Source organism: Piliocolobus tephrosceles, chromosome 2, assembly GCF_002776525.5.
Source record: "Piliocolobus tephrosceles isolate RC106 chromosome 2, ASM277652v3, whole genome shotgun sequence".
NCBI lineage: Eukaryota > Metazoa > Chordata > Mammalia > Primates > Cercopithecidae > Piliocolobus > Piliocolobus tephrosceles.
In genome coordinates, this window is record NC_045435.1 from 99,062,990 (window position 1) to 99,089,191 (window position 26,202).

At 45.0% G+C, this 26,202-nt stretch overlaps 1 protein-coding gene across 1 annotated transcript in view; it reads right to left on the bottom strand.

Moving 5' to 3' along the window:
• The window catches only part of ITGA9 (integrin subunit alpha 9), a 381,793-nt gene that overhangs the window by 257,762 nt on the left and 97,829 nt on the right, over positions 1-26,202 (bottom strand). The window contains exon 15 of the mRNA XM_023187614.2: positions 20,889-21,049. Within this exon, the coding sequence (XP_023043382.2) occupies positions 20,889-21,049 (161 nt within the window). The remainder of the gene's footprint in view (positions 1-20,888; positions 21,050-26,202) is intronic.

The window sequence follows — 26,202 nt, forward strand, 5'->3', positions numbered from 1 at the left end:
CTGATCTGTTTAAACAAGCCCTTCAGGTGATTCTATGCCCCCCCCCCCCCCCCGATCTGTTTAAATAAGCTCTTCAAGTGATTCTATGCCCCCTAGTGTAAGAACCACTCTACAATCACACGATGTAGGGGCATTGGCTGCATAGCATATATGGCAATTATTTTTCTGTATCTTTGACCTCTGTGGCCTTGTCTTCTTACCCATCGCTTGTCTTGAGAACACAGAGTGATCAGTTATTTGCCTGCCCCCTAACACCACCCCAGCCCAGGACAACACTATAGGAGGCATGTGTGCTTGCATTTGCCAACCAAGCTTTTATAACCAGAAGCCAAGGTAACACTCCACGTTCCCTAAAAAATAGGCAAGGGAAAGTAATGGATCCACAAGAAGCTCAAGTATGTGCTAAGCACCCGCTGGATCATTTCAGGTAAATGATCTCCATTAATCCCCATTACAATGCCATGCTGCCTCCATTTTACAGAAGAGGAAACTGGGAACCTGATGTAAGAAATGTGCTTCACGTCACCAGGCTGGCCATGCAGAGGTGGAAGTCATACTCCAGTTGGGTCCTCCCTCACTACCAGAGAGCCACAGGCCCTCAGTTCGGCAGTTATACTATATAGGACTTCAGAAGCCCGAGATCAGGCTGACTTTGTTCAAACCCTTTAACCTCACCTATGCTTTGAATTCCAATTCCCATTTCTACTTCTCTCCTGAGGGTTGGTGTTTCAGAATGTGTGTTAATCCCATGGGCTTCTTTTAGCCCCTTTCTCCAGGTAGGGATGGTTGTGGCTGCAGTGGTAGATAAGCCTGGCTGGGAGTTCTGCTCTGAGCTCCAAGGGGTAAGCCCCAGGGCCCAGCCCAGCATGATGTTTGCACGCACAGGCATTCAACAGGTGCCTGTTGAATTAAAGGGGCAAATATATCCATCTTGATGATGTGTCACAATTTTTAAAAATGCACCCACGTATGCAGTGGCTGCTTCCTCTGGTCACGGATTAGTAATAATTTAATGACAAGGGAGGAAGAGAAAGGATCACATTTTCTTCCATTAAGACCAGCAATCAATCAAGGCTGTTAAAAAACCAGCTAAATTTAGCATGAGATATGGGCTTTCAGAAAGTCTTCCATAGTGTAGGAGGCCACTAAAAATATAACAAAACAATTAAGTCACCACAGGATTAATGGAAGTCTATAAATGGTGAGGACCCCAGAGATCAGAACTAGGGCTTGGCGTATCTTGAAACATGTCTTATCGATGCGAAGGACCTAGAGAAAAATCTCTAGATATGAAACATCACTAAGTTCTTCCATTATTAAAATGTGAAGCTAAAGAAGAATTTCTACATGAGTAGAGAGAAAAGGCATATGAAGGCATAAAGCCAAATTATTCACAGAAAACTAATCTATATCATAGCACCATTTCCTAAACATCAGGAGAAAAAAAGTGTTCTGTGGTCATGTACATTTGGGAAATGCCAAACAGTGCATCCTCCTTGTGTGCCTGGGCTTCTAAAGCTCCATGAAGTCCTGCAACAAAAAGTCTGCGTTAAACACAATTATGTTCCAAAATTAATTTGGACTCAGAATTTTGTTTTGTTTTTTGACATAAAAGTCGTTACTATCCTTTGAAAAAAATGCTTTGGCAAATGGTGGTATGAAGAACAATATTCTTTACGTTGTCAAGTGATTTAAACAGGGATCTGGGTCTCATCAAGGAAGGACTGTCCCATAAAAATGATCAGCTGGAGCATTGCCGCTGCCACGCAGGATGACAAAACACCAGGGACTGAAAAAAAAAGGTATGAGAAACCAAGCCACACCCAGTGTCTGCTGCCTACCAGCCCGGACTTCAGATGGGTGTGATGGAGTAACAGCGCAGCAACCCAACATCTGAGGGGACATAAATGGCTGTAACACTGACCCAGCAAAGCCACAGCTGGAATCTGTCCTCCCGAATTGATAGTTAGGTACCCCAAGATGCTCACTGCAGCATGGTAGTGACAGAAGAAAATGAGAAAGAATTTAAACATTCCACAACTGGGGATGAATAGAAAAAGTGCTAGTGCATCCAGAATGGGGAAGTGGGATTCTCCACCCACGGACGCCTTTGCTCAGAGTTAAGCAAAGTGTGGGCTGAGTGCCAGACGAACCAAATCTCCTGAGGAGGGCTGGTTAAAAATGTACTGCTTCAGTCCAAGATTTCATTAGGACAATCCCAAATTTAGGGGGTTGAGGGGAGTTGCTGGCTGCTCCCTCTGAAGCCAAATTTAAAATGTAGATAGGCAATCTCATGTGACCAACTGTTTCCAGCTGACTATCGGGTTATATGAGCTGACAGATATTAGTCTACTCATGATAACCATCAAACCGAATTGTTTTTCACAACTGTTTGAAACTATCCTGGACAATACACAAAAATTAACTCAAAATGGATCACTAATCTAAATGTAAAAGATAACATTGTAAACTTCTAGTAGAATATCTTAAGCATATGTTCATTTTGGAAATACTCCAGCTTCTCCAACATTCAGTGAACATTTATTGGGCAATTAGTCAATGTCAATTACTCTGCGTGGTGCTGGGGATATGGAGACAAATGAGACAGTTCCTGATGCCAAGCATCTTAAAATATTTTGGAGTTCTTTATGGCTTTATCATTAATAAAATTATCCCAAACCTCTTTGAATTCATGTATATCTCTTGCCAGACTACCTTGGTTGTAACCTAAGTTTCTGGACTGTTTGGCTCATTAATTAAACAGGTAAGGATACATCTGCCACATGGTAACATTTCTCTAACACAACTGATGGAAAGAAGGGTATCATGCCCAGGGAAGTATAGGATGAGAGAGGAACAAATGTCAGATTCAGGAGAGCTACGGAATAAATATCACTTTTAAATCCAGACCAATATATAATTGCCAAAGTGGCAGAAGAATCTAGCCAGCTATCGCTCCAAGAGGCAGGATTATATTGACCAATTTGAGGAAACTGGCTACCAGGAAGGAATGAAAATAACCACTGAACTTCCATGCTACCACTGCTGCTGAAGAGGAGCAAAATAAGGGTTTGAATTTCTTCTTCTTTATTTTCCCTGACCTTTTGGGGCAGTGGGGGAGGGGGCATGGTTAGAAAAGTGTCTAAAAGGTCAACTAAAGGGGAATAAAGGCAAAAACCAAAGAATATGGATAATTCAATAGTGGAATAAGTTCCAAAATGACATAGAAACCCAAAGGAACTCAAAGTGCTGAGTCTAGAGGAAGTAGGCAGTGGGGATGCGGGACAGACAGACAGATGTCTGTAGGTAGGGGCAGAAATAGGAGGGGAGTGTGTGATTACATGGAGGTAGACTCTGGCACAGCGTAAGAAAGGGCTTTCAGGTTGCTGATGCCATCCAACACTGGATGGACTGCCAGATACGGCAGAGTCCACTCACAACCAGAAGGTCAGAGCTAAGGGATGCCTGTCATGGCCCCCAGTACCCCATTCATGGCTCTCTGCTCTGAGAATAGGAGGAGACCCTCCAGCAGAACAGCTGTAGGCAGAGAAGCTGAAGAATGGCCAGTGTTGCATTTCCCAGGCATTCTATACAGGTGGGGAGCATTATTTGTGGCACACAGGAAATTCTTGTTCCCTGACTTCAACACAGGAAGCAAAATAGCGCTTGCTTACTTCATCTACCTCTGCACCCTCCAAAGCCCTGAGAATAATAACAGTGCTGACAGATGAGTCCCCGGAAGGCTTGTACTCAAGCCTGTAGGTGAATTGTGGGCCATCTCTCCAGGCATGACCCCAGTAATTCTTATAGTGTCATAAAAAGCCACCTGGAAAGTTTGATCAGCACAAGGTCACCAGAAAACTGTACTAAAATGCCAGCTGAAAGCAATGATGCTGACCTTGTCAGCAGCTAGATGGCAACCCCTGTGATCCCACCAGGCTTTCTGAAATGCTGGAAAGATTTTGCAGGCCGCCATCACCATGCTAACAGAGCTTGGGCTCTAGAAACCCCAGTTTAGGAAAGTCAGAACCATGCTTCTTAACTTTTCTAAGTATGAAAGCAACCTTTATAATACCAAAATATTTACCAGAACCTCAGGTGATAAAAGGTATACTTTTACTTATTAGTTGATTCAGGAACTGCATATGTTTTATGAATTCACTCAGCCCTCCTTACGATGATCCCAAGGTCTCCCAAGAGATTAGGAGGTTTGACACTAGACCTGCACTGTCTGATATAATCACCACTACCCACATGCGCCTAATGAGAACATAAAATGGGGCTAATATTCACATCAGATTTCAAAGCCCTAGTGCAGAAAAGAAGGCAAATATTTCATTAACATTTTATTGATTTTATGTTGAAATAATAACATTTTGGCTATATTAGACTAAACAACATACATTCTTATGGGCTGAACTGTGTTCCCCCAAAATTCCTGTGTTAAAGTCCTAATTCCCAGTACCTCAGAATGGGGCTGTATTTGGAGACTAGGCCTTTAAAGGGGTTGATTAAATTAAAATGAGGCTCTCAGGGTGTGTCCTAATCCAATCTGACTGGAGCCCTTAGAACAGGAGGAAATGTGGACACACAGAAACCCCAGAGATATGGTTACGAAGGAAAGACCACGTGGGGACACGGGAAAAGGCAGTCATCTATAAGCCAAGAAGAGAGGCCTCAGGAGAAACCAAACCTGTGGACACCTGATCCTGGACTTCCAACTTCCAGAACTGTGGGCAAATACATTTCTGTTCATATAAACCATAAGTCTGTGGTCTTCATTACGGCAGCTCTAGCAAACCGATATATGTTACTGAAATTAGTTTTACCTGTTTAACTTTTTCAACGTGGCTACTAGAAAAAAAAAATGCTCATCATCACTGGTCATCAGAGAAATGCAAATCAAAACCACAATGAGATACCATCTCATGCCAGTTAGAATGGCAATCATTAACAAGTCAGGAAACAACAGATGCTGGAGAGGATATGGAGAAATAGGAACGCTTTTACACTGTTGGTGGGAGTGTAAATTAGTTCAACCATTGTGGAAGACAGTGTGGTGATTCCTCAAGGATCTAGAACTAGAATTACTATTTGACCCAGCAATCTCATCACTGGGTATATACCCAAAGGATTATAAATCATGCTACTATAAAGACACATGCACACGTATGTTTATTATGGCACTATTCACAATAGCAAAGACTTGGAACCAACCCAAATGTCCATCAATGATAGACTGGATTAAGAAAATGTGGCACATATACACCATGGAATACTATGCAGCCATAAAAAAGGATGAGTTCATGTCCTTTGGAGGGACATGGATGAAGCTGGAAACCATCATTCTCAGCAAACTATCACAAGGACCGAAAACCAAACACCGCATGTTCTCACTTATAGGTGGGACTTGAACAATGAGATCACTTGGACACAGGGCAGGGAACATCACACACCAGGGCCTGTCGGGGAGTGGAGGCTAGGGGAGGGATAGCATTAGGAGAAATACCTAATATAAATGATGAGTTGATGGCTGCAGCACACCAACATGGCACATGTATACCTATGTGACAAACCTGCATGTTATGCCCATGTACCCTAGACCTTAAAGTATAATTTTTAAAAAAGGAAATTTACAATCACAGATATGGCCACATTATATTTCTATCAGACAGTGCTGCTCTTGAGTTTCCACTGTAGAGACAACACCTCAATTCTGGGCAGAAGGAAGGGAGGCACCACTGCCTTGGGGCCCCCCTTCACCCAAATCAAGTGTCTCGCTGCTTGCCACCAGGCCTCCCAGGGAGCCAGGGAGCTGCCTTTCAACACAAAGTAATGGCTCCGTGTGGTTTTCCTTAAAGGTTACATGGCCTTGAACCATTTCCTGAAATTGTTTGAGTCATTCCCTCATTCTTTCTGACATATTTTAAGTAACCTGGACAGGCATGTGCAACAGAGTGTATCTGAGCCTCCAAAATTACCATCTGGCAGGTCTTTGTTATTAAACAAAGAATTAACTCACAAAAGGCTAACAAGAGGCAACAAGGACACCTGCCTGGAAATTCCAGCTCAATGGATTTACAGAGGACTCTTCCGATGCATTTGCATATTTTTCAGTGGGCTGAGCTTAGCACTTTACAAGCAATGCCTCATTTTATCCTCACACCAACCCTGTGGGGTAAATATCTGACCCCTGCCCTTTCACCACATTAGATTTATACCAAAGGAGTGAGATTATCCAGAAAGCAATTCCTCATTAAATGACCTCAAAATGGTTATGGGGTGCGTGTGTGTGTGTGTGTGTGTGTGTGTGCGTGCGTGCTCACATAGTCTCATCCATCACTTTTCCAGATTCAGAAAAGTTTGATTTATTACAAGAGGGAAAAAAAATCTCTCCTTTCAATTAACTCTTTACTTATCCTTCAAAATGGACAGCAAGGAAGAAACAACGCTGGAACCTACTCCATCATTTATTTGATAAATAAAGTGTTTTGGGGGTCCTATTTCCAGGGTGACAGTGTTGAATGCCATAAGCTCCCTCCTTTAAAATAACCTATGCTCCAGTATAGAAGATAAACGCAAATATCCAAGTAACACAAATACAGGCGGAAAGAAGGTACTAAGCTCAGATGTGAGGGAGCTCAGGACCAGAAGGCCCACAGCCCACCCTGGGGAGAAGGGTGAGAGGAGTGTTAGCAGAGAGGAATCGCAGATCAGGGTGGTGGAAAGTCAGCCCAGGGGAAAAAGCCTGGCAGCTGGCTCTGGAAACGGAGTACATTTCACACAGATAGAGCCAAAGCAAGGAGTCTGGAAGGCATGGGAATGCTTGACTTGCCAAGTCATGGCATTCAGAACGGATGCCCCCAGCAGACCAGCTCCTGGGAGGCAGCGGATATGGCTTACTAGTCTCCACCTGCCCGGGGCCCAGCACAGTGTCTGGCATACAATGAGCACTCAATAAATAGGGTGCCATCCAAATCGGAACACTTGAGAGTGAAATAGAGAACTATTAATGATCATGCTGGGACAACAGGTATAAACCAGGACTGTCCCAGGCACACCTGTACATAGGACACTGTATCACTGATGCGTGTAGAAACAGAAGCAAATTGAAAATAGAGAAGCAAAGGGTGGGAGGGGCAAGTGTGGGACTAGGCCAAGTAAGACAGTGCCCCAAGTGCAGGTGTGAAATAACCTGAGCTGTTGGAAGACAGGGCCTGGTCTTTTTCATCTTTGTTTCCCCTCCACCAGACACAGAGCTATGTACCCAACCGGTACTCGACACATGCTGGTGGGCTGAACGCATGGACCAGACTTCAAGCTCTTCAGAAGAGGGTTAAGTGGCAGTCATTGTTTAAACTGCAGAGGCCACAGACAGGCAGGGAAGATCAAACACAAGCACAGAGAACCTCCAGTCCCCAGGACTCCTGCCTGCCCCGGACTCACTGACCCACACTCAGCTTTCCTCCCACCACAGAACACGGACACATGTGCACAGGAGCGGCTGAAAAGTGCAACCTCTCCCAAGAACAGGAGAAACCTAGCACCAATCCTCCCAGAAACGGGCCATCCAGAATGGAGTTTTCTCGTTCTCAGACTACCTAGGTAATAATAATGAGAAAAGCCATCATCTTTTGTGTTCAACGTTATAGAACTAGTTGGTTGCTGGATGGGATTCAAACCCAAGACTTGGCTGCTTACCAGCTGTGAGATCTTAAATAAAGGCTCTAAATCTCAGATCTCTCAACAGTAAAATGAGATTTTATTTTATTTTTATATATGTAGATATAATTCTGATACAATTTTCTGTATACAATCATGTATTAATTACCATATGTAATTGTATTCTTTATAAGGACTTCATGTACATGTAAAACATGTAGCACATAGTAAATGCTCAATAAAAGATAGCTATTATTGTTATTGTTACAACTTAATTTCTTCTTTTTATTTATATAGCCCTTAATATATTTTTTTAAAAGAAGCAACTCTCTGTCACCCTCTTCACACAAATCTCCTGGGATGCATGTGAATAAACTATTCGTCCACCATTGGATGCACCATTGTTCCAAGTCCCATGAAGTGGGGCTAGGGCTGTCTTGTGAAAAGCCACCCAGGCTACCTATGGATGGCTGCTTCGAAGGGGTGGGTTTCCTCAGCCTGGGAGCTTCCCTAGCTCTCTGTAGGTGGCAGAATCCTTTCTGCCACACACAGCATACTCACTACAATCAACAAATTCCCCATCTGCAAAACAGAAGTCACCAAGGAAGCTGATGGCCCACAGTAACCTGTCGGAGAAGAAATATAGGAGGCCACTATTTTCTCACAAAATGCAGGAAGGACCCATGCAATTTCTAAGCTGGCTTCTTGTATTCTGTTTGTCCCAAGAAAGCAGACCCAAGAAAAGAAGAAGGAAAACCACTTTAAAATTTTCTGCTTAATAAGAGCTTGTACTTCAAGAGCTTCCTGGTCTCTGGGAAGGGGAAATAGATTTCTGACATAGCTGTGTCCAAAAACACCGCAGTGAAGTTTAAAAAACTGCTGAAAAGTCATGCTCAGTCAGTTGACTGCTGACAACACTGTCCTTTAAGCAATAGGCAGAGAATGCAGAAGAAATTGTAGCCCATACCACCCTCCTATAAGGGGCACCCCCTCCATTAACACACGTCAGCATCGGCTGAAGAGCTGCGCAAGGTCACATAAAGTCAGTGCTGCTGACTCAAGCCTGGCCCCACATTGTGGATGAGGAGCACTTGCTCTCACGGTCAGTGTGAGGAGAGAGGCATCTGGCCCCTCCAAGGCCCACTTGCTTCTGATACTTGCATCAACTGCCAGCTGGTGGTCTTTGTCCCTCTTCCCCTATCACTTTTGGTATCTATGTCTTCGAGCTCCTTGCTTTGTGGTCTATGGACCAGCAGCACCAGTGTCACCAGGGAGCTTGCTAGAAATTCACCTCAGACCTGCTGTATCAGGATCTGCATTGAAGAAGGTCCCAGGTGCTTCATATGCATGCTAAAGTGAGGAGTCCTTGTCAATCAGCCCGTGAAGATGACTGAGAGGCTCTGTCTTGCTCTGGTCCAGGGAGAAAGAACGTGCCAACTCCAAGAGCTGCCTTACCAATTGCCCTCTTCTCTTCCCATATTTCTTATTTGCTCTGTACTTTCTATTTTCTTCTCACCATCTGCTTCTAATCCTTTTTTTAATCCCCCTAAAAATTATGGAACTAGTCTTGACCCCTTCCAAATGCAGAGGCAGTTAGAAAGAGGAAAAGATGTACAGGGTAAGAGGAGAAGGAAAAAGGGGCCCGGTGTTTACCAGACCCCTACTAAGAAGTCAGTATTCTGCTCCCTGTTTCAGCTGAGGACACTGAAGCTCAGCAGTAAAGGTGAAGCAACTTGCCTGAGACCACGTGGTTGATCAGAGCAAGACCTGGTCCACCCCGGCCTGGTCCAGCCCAGCCCCTGCCATGCTAAGCAGGAAGAGCGCTTCAGTTCACGTGCTTCACACATGTTGAATTGAAAGGGAATCTTTCCACTCAGCACTAGCAAGAGCATCAGGAGGGAGGGCTTTTCTACACTACAAGGCAGTACTGTAATACGTCTCAAACCTAAAATGCCTTCCCTTTCCCACCGAGCAATACCACTTCCATCCTCTGCACTGCCAACTTTTATCTAGTTCTATGCCACTGAAAACAGAAAACATCACATCCAAGGTGGTGACATCCTGTGAAGGACCCACTCAAGGTGAACCATCCAACCTTCTTCTATTCTGTTTCCCCCATTGTATACGGGCATGTATGTGGATATAAACATTTGTGTGTGATTGTTCCAAAACACCAGAGGGAGAGATTATGTTCCATGGCACACTTGCAACTCAGGTTTTAATCAGCATGTCTAAGTACAATGTGAAACAGTCAATGTGACCTCAATCTATTATTTATATTTCCATTTCGCTGTGGGGCTTGATCTGTGTGACTAGTGCCTTGGGAGGCTCCATGCGGTACTGTGGCAGGAGCTGTGAGTTGTCTGTCCAGTGTTCGTCCCTTTTCTTCTTAAAAATCAAACTTCAATATCTGCACTGTCCAACATGGTAGCCACCAGCCACATGTGTTATTTCGGTTTGAATTTGTATTAATTAAAATTATAGAAAAGTAAAAAGTCAATGCCTTAGTGGTACTAGCCACATTTCAAGTGCTCACAGTCATACGTGGTCAGTGGCCACCATTTTGGATAGTGCTGATACACGAAACATTTCCTTCATCACAGAAAGTTCTGCTGGAGAACAAAACACTATAGTGATAGGATTTATAAGATGTCTAGCTGGTACTTAGACATCTTCCAACCTCTTTGAAAAGATGGATGGTCAATGAGTTGTAAGCAGAAGTCACTGGAGGCTCTTTACAGGGGCCTCAGACCAGATTACAAAGAGCCCTTTTGCACCTCCCCCTACTTCCTGCATGAAAAACACATACAATGGCTGGAGCCCTAGAGCCATTTTAGGGGTAGGAGGAAAAGATGCTCTTAGTGTTGGAGTGCCCACAGCTCAGCCCTTGGTCCCCCCGCTCTTCTCTATCTCCCCTCACACCCTGGGTGATCTCATCAAATCTCCTGGCATTAAATACCATCCGTCTGCTGGCGACTCCAAAATTGATACTTCTTACTCAGACTATGACTCAAACTGAAGACGCATACATATGTATCCACACTTAAACATCTACTAGTGTGTCTAAAAACAAACTCCAGATCTTCTCCTTTAAACCTGCTCACCTGAACCTTCAGTTGAAAACAACACCAGTGACAACTCCATCCTTTTAGGTACTCAGGCTGAAAAGCTTGGAGTCACCCTTGATATCTTATTCCCTCACAACTGACAATCAAACCCTCAGGAAATGCTGTAGGATCTCCCTTCAAAATGTATGCAGAATTTGACCACTTCTCACAATGTCACCACTATGACCTCAGTGGAGTCACCCTCTTCCCTGGATAACTCTCACTGTCTCCTAACTCTGTTCCTGCTGCTCTCCCGCCTCCTACAGGCCTTCCCAACACAGCCGCCAGCAGGGGCCTGTAAAAATGGAAGGCAGGCCAGGTCACCGCCCTGTCCAGATCCCTCGCACGCTCCCATCTCACTCTGAGCAAAGGCGAATCCTTCCCAAGGCCTCAGAAGCCCAAGATGACCCTCTCACAACCATCACTGCCACTCTGACCTCTTTGCCCACACTGGCCTCCCTGCTCCTCCTCAGACACACCAGACACTCAGACACCGGTCTGAGCACCTCCTCCAGGAACCCGTGTGCTAACTCCCCAGCCTCCTTCCAGGCTTTGCTCAAATCAAACACCTCCTCAGTGAGGTCACCCTGACCCCTGTAACCCCACGCCTGCATTCCCAAACCTGCTTCACTGGGCTCTATTTTCTTCTTTTTTTTTTTCCATAGCCTCATCGTCTTCTAATGCACCTGGATTTTCTTCTTTATTATATCTATTGTCTGTCTCCCCCTACTGGGATATAAACTCCCAGGGGGACAAGGATCCTTGTCTGTTCGCAGCAGAGCAAGTCCCCCAGCCTGCGGCATAGTAGGTATGCAATGCATATTTCCTGAATAAGTGAAAGGTCAGAGAACTGCATCCCTGAGCCACTGAACCAACATCAGCAACTTCTCTTCCTCTAGAAGAGAGAGAAATTATCTTGATGTGCTTTAGCCCCGTCATCAGGTCTCGATTCCTGGAAGCTGAGTGGAATTCCTGTCTGATACCTCTGTGAAGACCAAAGATACTATGTTTTATTCTCAGACTGCAGTAAGAACTGGGAACTCCCTGCAGGCACCATGGTACTCAAAGCCCTACTAATGACCCAAATGATCACCTTCCCCAGAGCTGAAACTCGCCTGTGCTCCCGGGAGCAGAGGTAGTGGGCAAGCTATCGTACTTTCATAATCACCTCTCTCAGTGACTAAAAGCTCCCTTTTGGGGATGGCAACTAACTTTGGAAAACCACTTTAAAGAAGGAGTTAAAAATACATACTTTCAGTGATGTTAGATGTATATGTTTTTAAATATATAGGACACAAGTATTCTGTGGTATTCCTGCAGAAAATATACATCCTGAATCTAATTATGATGAAACAGACAAACTCAGGGAGGCCTTCTATGAAATAACTGACCTGTACTCTTCAAAAATGTCAAGGACATGAAGGAGCAAGGCTGAGTGACTGTTCCAGACTAAAGAGACGTGACAGCCAAATGCAACAGTGCGGGATTTTCTTTTGCTACCAAGGACGTGGAGATAACTGGTGATATTTGAGTGAGTTCTGTAGATAAGCTAACAGTCATGTATCACTTAATTTCCTTATTTCAATAATTGTGCTATGGTTACATAAAAGAATGTCCTTGTTCTCAGGAAATATCCTTGATGTTAGGGATAAGGGGGCATCATGTCTCCAACCTACTCTCAAACAGGTAAGAAGTATGAATAGATAGAAAATTACAAAACAAAAGACATTTAGGGAATCTGGGTGAAGAATTTACAGTATTTTTTTTTGTGCTATCCTAATGACTTTTTTGTAAGACTGCTATTATTTCAAAATAAAGATTTTTTTTTTTTTTTTCAAGATGGAGTCTTGCTCGGTCTCCCAGGCTGGAATGCAGTGGCACAATCTTTGCTCACTGCAACCTCCACCTACCAGGTTCAAGCAATTCTCCTGCCTCAACCTCCCCAGTAGCTGGGATTACAGGCACCCACCATCATGCCCAGCTAATTTTTGTATTTTTAGTAGAAACAGGTTTTCACCATGTTGGCCAGGCTGGTCTTGAACTCCTGACCTCAGATGATCTGCCCGCCTCAGCCTCCCAAAGTGCTGGGATTACAGGTGTGAGCCACCACACCTGGCCCAAAATAAAAATGTTTTATGTGAAAAACGTATGTGTGTGTAATATACACAGAGAGCTGGAGTACATGCATGCACACACACATATGCCCAAGAGAGAAAGAGAGTGCTATTTGTCAAAGTTTCCTCAAGTCCAATACTTCCATAACTTTTTTACACCTACCCATTTACCTTCAGGCCAATCAAATATTTACTGAGAAAATGACTCTTTCATTAAAAGGTCTAAAAGTATTCCCCTTCCAAAATGAGAAGAAAAGAGGCCGTGATCTTAATACTAATATATTGACTAAAAATAATATTTTCTCTAACCATATAGGCATGAATAAAATCTATACTTTTATAAAATAAGAAATACATAATAATTTGCTGGTACAACCACAGAATATGTTGGTCCCCTTTTCCCATGCAATGAGGTTTCAGGAGCCAGGCTTCCTTTCTTTACAAGGGGTCATCTAAAATGGACTTAGGCACACGTGACAGAGGAATAAGTGTGACAGTCTGAGACATGACAGGCCCTCAGAAAATCTTAGCTGGCTCCGAATCTTTCCTCAAAACAGGAATTCTCTGCACCGACGCGTCACTGCCACCTTCACCCAGATCCAGCTGTAGCCATCTGCTTTTGCATCTGTGTCCTATCTTATTGTGACGCACAGCACGAAGGGAAACTGGCTCCCCCACTTCCCCTGCTTGTGACTGCCACCCAAACACATGACTTTCATTATCAGTCTTGCCTTGAAAGCCACTCACTCCAGCCTCTGCAGCCAACTCTGGATGCCCAGCAAGTTGGCCCATGGTCTGTTGCCTTCACGAGAACATAGTGTGGCTGTGTTCACCCAGCTCATCCATCTTCATTCAGAGGCTCTCTTGGGCCTGTCACTTGGAGCTGGATGTGTCTCGGACACCCAAGCTCTATGTCAGAGGACAGAGATGGCAAGGGCTCCTTCCAAATCTGGAGTCTGTATGACCGGGAGGTGGGGAGGTCTGGCGAGTCAGCTCTTTGGTGTAGACTGAGGGACCAGCTACTACTCAAAGAGTGATTCCAAGGCCTGCTGCTCCTTGAGCCATGTGGATCCCACTTATTGAAACAGAGAATTCTCCAAATGACCTTAGGAATGGATGCCTTGGGAACGGGTGGAGAAGACAAAGGAAAGAATAATGACACAACTTGGGCCACCTTGATATGTTATTTCTGATTAAAGCAATTGATAAGAAAAGGGCAGGTCAGCCCTTAGGTCTCACATGATCAAGGCACCAAGTAAGAAAACCAAAGGTTGTTCACAGCTAGTTCACTCTGTACTAATTAGGACTAAGTTCAGTTGCAGGAGTTTACTTTAAACTTCCAGAGTTTAAACAGTCCTATGGGAGGTAATAAACCCCCGTCCTCTCAAGCAAGCCCAACAGTCAGCAATTCGTGCATCTTCAGAGTGCAAAGGGCTGCCGAACAGAATCCTAAATGTGCATGGAATGAGGGGAAAGAATAAGATCTCAATAAATGTAAATGAAATCTTTTCCATTGTTTTAAATGGAAACAATTACACTATCCCGTAAATCCAGTCAAAATACAGAGTACCTCTGAACCCAATGTACAAACATAAAAGCTATTGTCTGGTGGTTTAACTGACCCCACAAATTTACTTTCCTATCATTCATCAACTTAAAAAGTCACAGGAAACAAGAAAGAAAAAAGACTTGGATAATGAAACATCTGTGTATCAGGCAAGACTTGAGTGATATGACCAACTTATTAACAAACATGCTAGAAGCCCAACACTCATCAGTATGTGATACACCCATGGAACAAACAAACACCTGTACCCTGTGAATCTAAAATTAAAAACAACAATAACAACAACAAAGCCCTCAACATATTCAGTTGTGTGCTGGGGCTTGCTTCAGTGGGTTTCCAAAGGCCAACTGTTAAATTTTCAGAAAGTTTACGAGCCAGAGTTGTTAAACACAGCCATTATTAAAAGTTAAATTGAATAAACTTAAAAATAAGTAAATTATATTAAGATAAAGGTAATAAATACTCAACACTCATAACTTCCTAATTATTTTACCATACTTTACTATCATCTATGCTCTTAAAGATATTTAGAGCTATTGGAAATACTAAACAACTGTGTGCTATTGTGCGTCTCTTCCTAACTCCACATGCAGTGATGCCTCATTGGTAGCTTGAAATCAGACATGATGAGAATATTTACACCAAGGAAATTTGCAAAATGCTACAAAAGTCATGCCCCCTCTTTCCAAGAGTTTGTTGTTAAGCATTAGTCGCACACCACTGCTCTAGAGCATAAATCCCCAAAAGCTGTCACCTCTAGGGGCCGTGCCATATGCTCAATATAGAGATGCCCCCAGGACTCTATTAGGAAGAGGCAGGGAAGTCTCTCACTAGCTTAGAGGCTAAGTCAGGTTACTTAACCTCTCTTTCTTCATCTAAAGCCTGTAGAAGAGTATCTGGCATATAATAAGTACTAGTTACTAATAGTTCTAGCTTATACTTATGAGGGGTGTTACAATGCAGTGGTTTAAACCCCAGTCTTAGGAGCCAGAGTTGCGGGTTTAAATCCTATCTCTGCTACTTGTCAACTATAAAGTCGTGAGCAAGTTCCTTAACTCTTCTATACCTTGTCTTCGAAACAGTAAAATGAGGATTAAAAACAGTAACTATCTCACATGCAGTGACTCACAGTAACCAGCACATACTAAATGCTAAATGAGTGTTAGCTGCTTTCATTGCTATTACCTGAATATTATGGGTATTCTTCTTTTAAAATCATTTTCAAAGGGAGTTCAATTACTACATTCTTTAATACTAATTCCTGTTGGCGTCCCTTTTTGCCAAACTCTGCAACATTTTTTTTTCTTAGCTATTTCTTTGACTTCTCAAGATGACCCAGAGATTTAGCATGTTATTTTTCAGATAAAGAAGAAACTTTCACTGTTTTTCTTTCACCTCTTTCTAAGAGTTCTTATTACTCCAACTTAATCTCCCTTTCTTAACTATCTGTGTCTTAAACAAGAAAAAAAAGAAGCCTTGATCATCTCTGAAAACCAGCATCCAACACTCTATAAACTCGCAGCACGTAATGTGATTGAAGCCATGGTCCCAAGGCATTTTGTTGGATATGAAAATGGAAAGAGGCCAAAACACCTGGGAAGATCACAGGGTGTGATCTCTCAGGAGACCTGGTGGCCAGGGTGATGTCCCACCCTTCGCCAGGCCAGGATGAGCATCTGCCCACAAAAGCAAGGAAGGAGATGCAGTCACTTAGGTTTCAAAGTTCCTTGAAAAACCCTTTAGGAACATAAAAGAACAATCTCATGAACATCTGCAGCTTCTCAGAAAAGCCGATGTGCATATTTCCTTGTCTCGTGTAGACTGTTTTGTTTTTAACAACAATCCTGTTATTGGCCTTCTTGACAGTGTCTGACACATGATTCTGTTCAAAAACAGTTCCCTGAATGCCTCTAGAGGGTGTCACTGATCCTCACAGTAGGGAATGACGCCACTGCCCCCATACTCTGCCTGGGCTTCTCTGCCATCCCTGCATCAGACGCAGAACTGTTGCCATCATTTCCCTGGTCCTGAAGAGCCTGCTTATTTGCCTGTCATGCATAGGCATTTGATCTCACAAAAGGCCTGTGCTCTCAAGGTATTGTGCAGGATTAGAGGATGTTGCACAGCTGTCATCCAAGTAAGAACACATAAACCAGAAAACGATGGAGTAACAACAGGACACCCACATTTATTATTTGGCACAGGCCATGCAGCCCAAACTCTCTTCTCCATCATCTCAAGCCATCACTTCCCAGCAGTCGGTCCAGACAGAGGTGAGCAGGCCCCACTCCATATCAGAAGCCTTTGTGAGTCCACACTCCAGCTAACCCAATTAGTCACTCCAACAAGGTTCCACCTGACAAGTAGGAGTCAGGCGGCATGGAATAAGCTCCAAGAAGTCAGGAAGATGACAGTGGCAACCCCAGGGCCTAGGACAGTGGCTGCCGCTGAGGATGTTCAAAACCTGTGGACTGAGCTTTGAACAACAGCAAGCCTTCAGCTCTGATCAAAGCAGAGCATGGCCAGGCTTTCCCAGACTGGGCCCACAAGGTGGATTTCCATGGCACATAGGCATGACTCCGCAAAATAACTCTCGTATTTGAAACGTTGTTCCCGGTCAATTCCCCTGCAGTCCTGGTTGCGTTGGGAAGGAAGTTCCAGTGTGGTGCCCGTATGTCTTTAAGCCTTCCCTAGAACTTGATCATTTCCCATTCTGACACATGAACGGAGTGCGCGCTTTATCAGCAACTTTGACAAACAATGAAATCCAGCTAGACTTCTAGGACACTGTTATGTCTTCAATCTATCTATTTTTACAGTTACTTTCTGTTTTGGGGACATGTTGCATGGTTTTCTGGTTATAGAAAGGTGAAAGTTTCTGTTTTAAATTATTTTATTTGAGACCAAAAGTTGGCTTATTTAAAGAGAAAATATGAAAGAAAATACCACTGGAAGTATGAGTTTAAGACCAAAAAAAACGTAAAAATCATGCAGGTAGTGCATGGTTCTACATGAATACGACACAAACCAGATCTCCGACTTCTGTGAGCATAAGAACTAAGGCAAAGAAGTGTAAGCAGCAGGTTCCAGGAGGAAAGGGGCAGGTCATGACAACAGCTGGGGCCTAGGGGATGTGGTGGCAGAAGATGGGTCTAGAAAGGTAAGCACAGGCAGGGCATGGGGAGCCTGATGCAGAGGGGAGGTGCTGGGCTTTCACCTGTGACTGTGAGATCCACTAGAGGCCTCCAGCCTGAATGTTAGTGGGAGGGGCCCCATCCCCAAAACTGGGCTGGTCTGGGGCAAGAGGGAAGATAAGCTGGGGTGTGTGAACTCCGAGGCAGAGAAGCCAAGGAAGCGGCTGGAGCTACCTCAGCTCTGCTGACCACAGTGAGGCCCTGAGAACGTACCTGCCCGCCCCCCCAGGAGGATGTGCTGCCTTATCAAAAAATCCTATACCCTCCGGAGGTGCCCCTCAAGACGGTGAATGGAACAAAGCCTGGTACAAGACAGCCTGGAAAACAGGTGTTAGCCCACGCAGTCTTCCATGATAAAGTCACTTATCACCTTATATGGAAAGAAAACTTCCAGGGAAAAGGACAGGGAGAAAAAAAAAATTGGAATAGGCTTAAAGAAAAAAAGAAAAAAATACGTAAAGATAGCCTAAACAAAGCAGGCCCAGCCCCTCATGCCAGCCCCACTGTCTGCTAGCCATATGGTGTGTGATAATCCAGAATGCTTTTATTTATCTTCTTTGATTTGTCCATAAAGCTGAGAGCTGGCTCCACTGAGAAAGCTCCACTTGCAGTAGAGACTGTATCCTGCTCTTGATCCCTGACCAACACCCCCAGGCCCCAGTTCCTGCTCCAGGAGGCGGCCTGGCTGCCGCTCCCATTTCCCCATCCTTGCTTCCTGCCTCAGCTTCCATAGCTGTGTTCCCACAGCCAGTAAGCCAGGGGCGGTGCCTGCTGCCTCCCCTGTGGACAGCTAGCCAGGCCATTAGCACTCATCCTACGGGTGCACTCTGTCATTTGCCCAGTCCTCTGCAACAGCCCAGACAGTAACTGGCAGAAATAAACATTCTCATGGCTATAGAGTATGGCTATAAAGTATCAGCCACCTTGAGTGTTCCTTGGCGCAATGTTGCCTCTTGAACCATAAAGGCCTCAGAGATATGTGTCTATCTGGTATATTTCTCCGCTCCCACCTCCTTGCATAAGAAAATGGCCAAGCAATCACTATATCCAAATAACTCTAGGTCCCAATTCACTAAAGCAGGCCTGCTCTTTTGCTCTCCTAGAATGACCAAAATAATCACATCAAGGTCTGTGCAGGATCTGCACTCCAGAGCCCTGATATCAGCCTCCAAACTCTTCTAACCATCATCTCAATCTCTCTTCTTGGCAGCCAGGTTTTGCTTGAGTGAAGAAATGCCACTGGTTGGGTAGAGGAAGATCAGCAGAGTTGAATCTGCCAACAGGATGCCAAGTTACATTCAAATTTCAGATAAACAACAAAATGTTTTTAGTATAAGTATATCCCATGCAATATTTGGGACACACTCATACTAAAAAATGATTCATTGTTGATCTGAAATTCAGATTTAATTAGGAGTTCTATAGTTTTATTTGCTAAGTCTGGCAACCCTAGATATCAGGAAGTAGCAGGACCAACCCCTTGCACAGCCCTGATCCTCCCCAGTAACCCTCAGGGTCACCATAGAAAGAGCCCTGTCTCTGGCCTGCACTTCACTATTGCCACTCCCTGAGTGCACTTTGCAAAGGCCTGCAGGCTCTGTGTGGCATCTCATAGCCAGTACCTTTGGTAACTAGGAACAAAGGATAACTTCTCAGCCAAAGCAAGAAGTTGCAAAGAAACCTGAAGGAAAGCTTTTGTGAATAGACCTAGCAAGAAGCAGCCCGAGAGAAGATGCCCTGTCCCCATCAGGTATAAAAACACCAAGAACAGGCATTCAAAGGGCTGACAGTGTTTGCATATGAGCCTGTACTGCGCAGCCTCACACCCCACCAAAGGCACCAACAAGCCAATGTCATCTAAGACTGAGGGGGTGGGGCTGTATGGCTTAACAGGCTCAGGAGCAGCTTTATAAATGGCCAGCATCCCAAGCTCTCAGGCAGCTGGTCTGGGCAGGCCCCTGCAGGAGTCCTGGCAGAAGACACAGCCCAGCCCCACTGAAAAGCATCTGAGAGGCATGGACTCATGGGCTCTAGGCCAGGCCAAGTGCCATGGGTGTGTGGGGCATTTCTCTATATACAGCCTTGAAGCATCTAGAAGCAGCTGTTATTCTTCTGCTCTGGCACTAACAGGAGGACACTTCACCTCTAACCTGCAGACTTTTCAAACTATCAGTCAGAAATCCAGTGGCTAATAAATAATATTAGGTTGAACTATATATGAAATTTCCATTTTTGTAAGTCAAAAAGAATATTAGCAATTATATACAGCCCAACCAAATAATAATAATTGGGTTGCTTTCTATTTATCAGACACCATTCAAGGTCCTTTAAGTAAATTCATTGTGTAACGTTTAATCCTGATGACCACCTTTCAAGGTAAGGATTACTGTGTCCATTTCAGAGGTAAAGAAACTGAGACGGGGAGAGGTCACTATATGCGTCCAGCTGGATACACACTGGATCTATGTGTCTCAAAAACCCACGTTTGTTCCACCCACCATGTGGCCTGGATTAAATGCATTCTTCCACCTCCTCCACTCTCTAACCCTGCCCCTGGGTCAGTGTCTGGCCATTCCTGCAGCATCAGGCACTGCCAGGACTTCTACCCTGCCAGCGTCTGCTGCAAGGGCCACTCTGTAGCTAATCAAAGCCTGGCCTCCTGAATTAGCAGCAAAGTGTATTTAACAAGCAATTCCAAGAGGAGAAAAACATTTGCAAGTTTATTTAGAGTGCGAGGGGAAAGGTTGCCAAAAAATGCATTCCTAAAATAAATAGAAAGTAGTCAAAGGGGAAGAATCTAGTCCAACCAGTTTTTAAATGTCTTAACTGTGACCATGAGCTAATTTGTAGTAGACCACTGAGAAAGGCATCAGGTGCAGTGTGATCCAGCATCACTGCAGACCCAGAGGCACGTGCTTCCAAGGCTCTCCTCTGAAAAGACTACTGAGCCTTATAGAGGGGAGAGGATGAGAAACCTCTGAAAAGAACAACTCAAAGTCAGGGACCATTACTGGTCTCCCAGACTACCACAACCCCCCTTAAAGGCTGAAATCAACACAGTAAGATAAACAAAAGGGCTGTCAGAGGCCAATTTTAAAAGAAAAGAAGAAATGGATACGCTCCTCCCTGTGAAATAAAATTTTGGAAGAGCATACATAATACATAATAAAAGTAGTTTCTACCAGCTCCAAATGAACATCTGCAGAGATCAAAGTTTGAGGATAAAAAGGAGGAGAGGACTGACCTTCACATGGGCCACGTAGTGACGACACGTCTCCTCCATGTAAGTCAGCTGCAGCTTCTCTGTGACCTGACCCACGGTCTCTCCCAGAAGCACAAAGTAGACCCTGGGCAGCTGGCCCTTCTCCTTTTTGGCCACGTCAGCCGTCAGAACATAATTCAGGCCTGCCAATAAATGAGAGGTCAAAATGTCAGCAAGGACAGACACACTGTCATGAGGCCACCTCTTTTCCTTGTCATGGGATCACATGCACATCTCATACGATACCTACCCTTCCATGGCAGGAGACTGCTGCAGCCCCAAGCCGAGACTTGCTCAGAGAGGAGCACATAGCCAGAGTGCTCAAAGAATCAAGAGAGAAGTAAGATGACCTCTGCCTTTCTAATGACTCTCTGTGTGTCATACTTCACGACTCTCCCTGATTTAAACCTCATGCCATCATGAGGTATCAACTGAGCCAGCAATATGCACATCAACAATGAGATGTATCCAACACAGGTTAGTGTCCTGACAAGCAAAACATCATGACAAACGTACAGAACATTACCAGAAGCTGTGAAATTATCAAGGCTTTGTGTAATATTGACTTCTATAAAGCACATGGTTTATGCCCAACACAAGGGAACCATCTCGTCTGATAATTTTAACTCATCTCCACAAAGCTCAGTCATGCTCTATAACCAGTACATGGACTGGACCACATGTCCGCCATCATTTACTGAGCACTGACTATAGGCAAGGCACCGCTGAAGGTAGAGGGGATACATCAATGAACAACGCAGGCATAAACTCCTGACTTCAGGTAGTTTACATGCACAGGAACCCAGATGAAGGCTGGAGTTGCCTTTATTCCCAGGTAGCCGAGTATGGTGATCAAACATTTTGTAGCGCCTATCCTTTCAACAAAACTATGACCACGGTAGGGCCTGTACTGAGGTCCTCTCCTGCAAAGAATAACTCACTCACTATACCTGAATGTGTAATGCCAGATGGCAGAACTTCTGTAACACAGTCTTGAATTAAAAAAAAAAAAAAAAAAAAGAAACAAAGAAAGAAAAGATGATCACAGTATCAAATGCATGCTAGATAAACCTGGAAGGATCTACCTCTGTTATTTCAGAGTCAATAAGTAAATAGATAGGTATGTATTTCATTATAGAAATACGACCTATTTTACTGCTTTTCTGTGCCAGACGTCATCCCCTCCGTAACCCTTTTTATTTTTTAACTGTTTTGGGGATTCAAGGAAATATGTTATTTTTAAAGTAAGAGAACAGGAATCTCTGTACCCGGAATGACCAGGTGAGATGGCTGTGCCACAGAAGGCGGATGACCCAGCCCTGCCCTGTCTCCACACACCTCTCTCTTAGAAGCTGGGGGCTTTGCATCAGTAACAAGCAGCCCCAAGCCCACTGGCATTTAAGTAAGTGAAGTCAGGCATTAGGGAAGACTCCGGCTTTTAGTGACATCAAAGGGATCAGCCACCAGGGGAGGTATGAACAGGGAGAGAGGAAGGTGACCTGAATGGCATTCTGCACCTGCCGCAGGGCATATTTTTGATGCTTCTAATGGCCTCCCTGGGCCTCTGCCATCTCAGGGATCTTGCCATGCCGAGCTGGCAAATTCCTAGTCAGCAGAGCCGTCTGCCCCAACTTGTTTAACACCAGCAAACAGTTGACTTACAAGGCAAGGCTGTGTCACCAGAAGGGACCTGAGACCTGGATACTCTCAGGAGGTGTCATTATTAAGAAGAAAATAATGCATATAGGAAAGTGCTCCCACACAGAAAACACTGGTACCTGTGCAAGTGTCACACACCAACTCCAATGGGGACAACAGCAAGAAAAGGGATAGATTCAGACTGGCAAAGCTTTGAGGCAATCCTGGAGACCACTAAGCTCAAAAACCTTCATTTTTTAAGATGGGGGAACTGAGGCCCCAAAAGGGAACAAGACTTGCTCCAGGCCAGAGAACCACCCACCAAAGAGCTGAATCCAGAACTCCCTTGATCTCTGGTGCCAGGCTATTCTTGCCACACTTGTTCTTGCTGCATGTTGTACATTACTTGACCAAAACCTCCCATTTTTTTGAATGCATGGATAGCAGGTCCAAACAAGTGCAGAGATCTGGCCAATTTACTTTCTACTGATCACAACTTCCCTGAACAACTGCCCAGAAGTAAGAAAGGTTAAACGAAGAGAATTTCCAAGTTTGTTTAAGCAAGGTCATGGCTAGAGATGCACATTGCTGGAAGACAAGCCAGAGGCCACAGTTGAGTGAAGCAATGTGGTGGAGGCAGCTGCTGAGCAGACTCTCCTCGGGGTCCCCTGACCAGCCTCTTTTCCAGGTGAAAGAACCACAGCTGCCTTCCCTCAGGAAGGGAGACAATGGAGAGAACAGCGAGACTGGACTATCTTGCCAGAGATGAACTAGCTGAGCTCAGAGAAAACCTGGGTGGAAAGGAACACAGGAAGATGGAACAGATGGTATTGCTCCCCCACCCATATCCTCTTGGCTTTTATCATTTCTCTGTTGTCCGGCCCAAATTGCAACAGCGAGTGCCTGCCTCTCTTCTCCTGAGGGCTTCCTCTAGTGGCTCTGTCCATGTGCATGGCAAGCCAGGAGTGCCAGGGAACTCCAGTCCCCAGAGCAGCCCTCCATAACGCAGGGCCCCAGCTCCCTCGCCCCTTGATGGGGGGTAACTCTGGGGCACGGTGTACACTGACTCCCAGGGTTCTCCAGCAGGATTGAGCTCCACCTGCCCACAGTGGTAACCTGCTCGGTAATACACCCTCTATTTGTCTGCTCTGATGGTTAATTTTATGTGTCAACTTGGCTGGGCCACAGTACCCAGAATTTGGTCAAGCAGCAATCTAGATGTTACTGAGAAGGTATGTTTTTTAGATTAGATTAACATTTAAATCAGTAGACTTTGAATAAAGTAGATTACCCTCCAAAATGTGGGCAAGCCTCATCCAATCAGGTGAAGACTTTAAAAGACTAAGGTTCCCAAAAAAACAAACTGCTTTTAGACTGCTTTCAGACTTGAGCTGCAGCATCAGCTCTTCCCTGAGTCTCCAGCCTACTGGCCTGCCCTGAAAAATTCAGACTTCCCAGACCTCATAATCTCCTAACCCAATTCCTGAAAATCAACCAACTAATCCATTTCTTTCTGTCTCCATTCTGTTTCTCTGGAGAAGCCTGAGGTCTGTGGCTGCCTTCCTTTCCTGTCTCACTGTCCCATTTCCTGACTGGTACTTCTTGGGATCATTTGTGTATCAACCACATGCACTCAGATCCTTGACCCAGGCTCTGTTTTGGGGAGAACCCATATTAACACAGGGTAAATCAGGAAAAGCGAATAAATTCAACCTGCAATGTGTGCCAAGCACTGTGCTAGGCAATTTACAAACACCAACTTTACTCCTCCAAAGTTTCATCTCACTGTAGAAGTACCGATCCGGAAGTACTGATCTCTTGCAACTCAAGGGAGACAGAAACAACCCACAGTTCACAGAAACTGAGCTGAGGACAAGGCAACTGCTGCTCCACTCAAGCAGGGTGTGTGCATGCCAGCACATTAACCTTTCAGATTTCTCTACAATGTTAAGACATACAGTCACAGACATAACGAATTATCCAATTCACCAAGTGCAATCATTCTGGAAGCATTTCATCTCTAGAACTGCCTACTTAGTACTTTTCCTTGATTTAAATTTTGACATTTTAAATTACCCCAAAGGAAGTTAGTTCTATATCAGACTCTGTCCTCTAGAAGAAGGCAAGAGTCACAATGAGAAACCCTGCCTGAGGAGGCAAGAAGAAATGCTGACCACTCATTCCAAAGCCCTGAGGGCAACAGGTAGTTTTACCAGCACCCACTGGTAAAGGGTCTAGTGGAAAGCGAAGCAGAGGACATGTCCGGGAAGCAGCTGATCAGCTGCCTGGGCTCCGCGGTCAGGGCCCTGGGAAGGTGGGTGCATCAGGCTGTCTGAGCTGCCCACAGCCAGCCCTGATGCAAGCCAGCCTGGCCAGCCCCGGTCTGTCCCTGGGAGGGTGCTGGTTCTGATTAGGGCCTGCTCCAACAGCACATTTCACATCTTTAGGTTTTTCCTTCTGGCAGCTTGTGTCCCTGCCATGTCGAATGATGTCATGGTGATGGAAAAGCTGATCAGCCCCGAGTAATACTTTCAGCCACCTCCCTGCCCTGCCCCCAGCTGCTTCCCGAGGGGACCCCCTGCGTGGGCCTGGGCCAGGAGGGAGCCAGCTGTCTCTCATCAACTCTGGCTCTGGTCTCTCCCAGCAAGTTTTGATTAATTCCCGCTCTCCATCAGAACAAGATTTCAGCTGTGAAATTCTAACAAATTTTCCTTCCCGAGTTACTCTGAGCTTCCCTTAGAGTTTCCCATGAGAGGGGGAAACTTTACTAGCTTTCCTAAATTCTGTCCTGCAAAAGAATGAGGTAGGAATTATTAGACTAGGCTGCCCATTCCCCACCTCAAATGGATTTACCTCATTATCCCATTTCGATGCTACTCAAGAGACCAGAAGGAGCTCAGAATGCTGTGTGCAAACATTCTCCCAAGCAAAAATGCACCGCTAAAGACAGAGGAAGGCTTCGGAAACAAGTCACCTGGTTTCAACTCTATTTCTATTAGTGTGGATGACCTTGGTGCCATCTCTCAGGACCTGGGCTCAGTTGTGTGTCTGGAGGCAGGGCAGGTATTCCACTTGCTCACAGCTTTTTCAGGCTGAGAACCATGGAAACACAGGAGCACTGGGTCAGGGTGCAAAATGCAATCACTCAGAGAGTCCCTTCCTGGTTTTCGTTTCACACTCTGGTGAGAGCCCAGAACTGCCAGCTTGATTCCCAGCCTCCAGGGATTGACAAGCAAGTTTAGGCTTCAGCCTGGCTAGTGAGTAGGTACAAGCACCGCCCATGGGTGAGGGGCAGGGTCCCCTTGGGCAAAGCATTCACCACCTTCACCTGTGCTAGCTAGGAGGCTCCAAGAGGCCACAGGCTGTTCCCAGGCCAAGAATGAAGAGATTAATAATACTATTAGGGACAGGCAGAACTCCTATTTTAAAGTGCTTTATGAAATATGTTGTAAACCTACTCCTGGAGGAGCCCACAGTCAGAGGGAGAAGTCTGTGTCTGTGTCCCAGTGCTAAGCTCAGTGCACGCCACACAAGGCACCCGGAACTCATCTAGAAGAGCGAGCAAGGGAGCAGCTGGTTGTTTTTGTCCGGTCTGCCTGCCCCCCTCCCACTAGGATGCCAGCTCCATGAGGGCAAGGACTTTGCCTGTCCTGTTCAC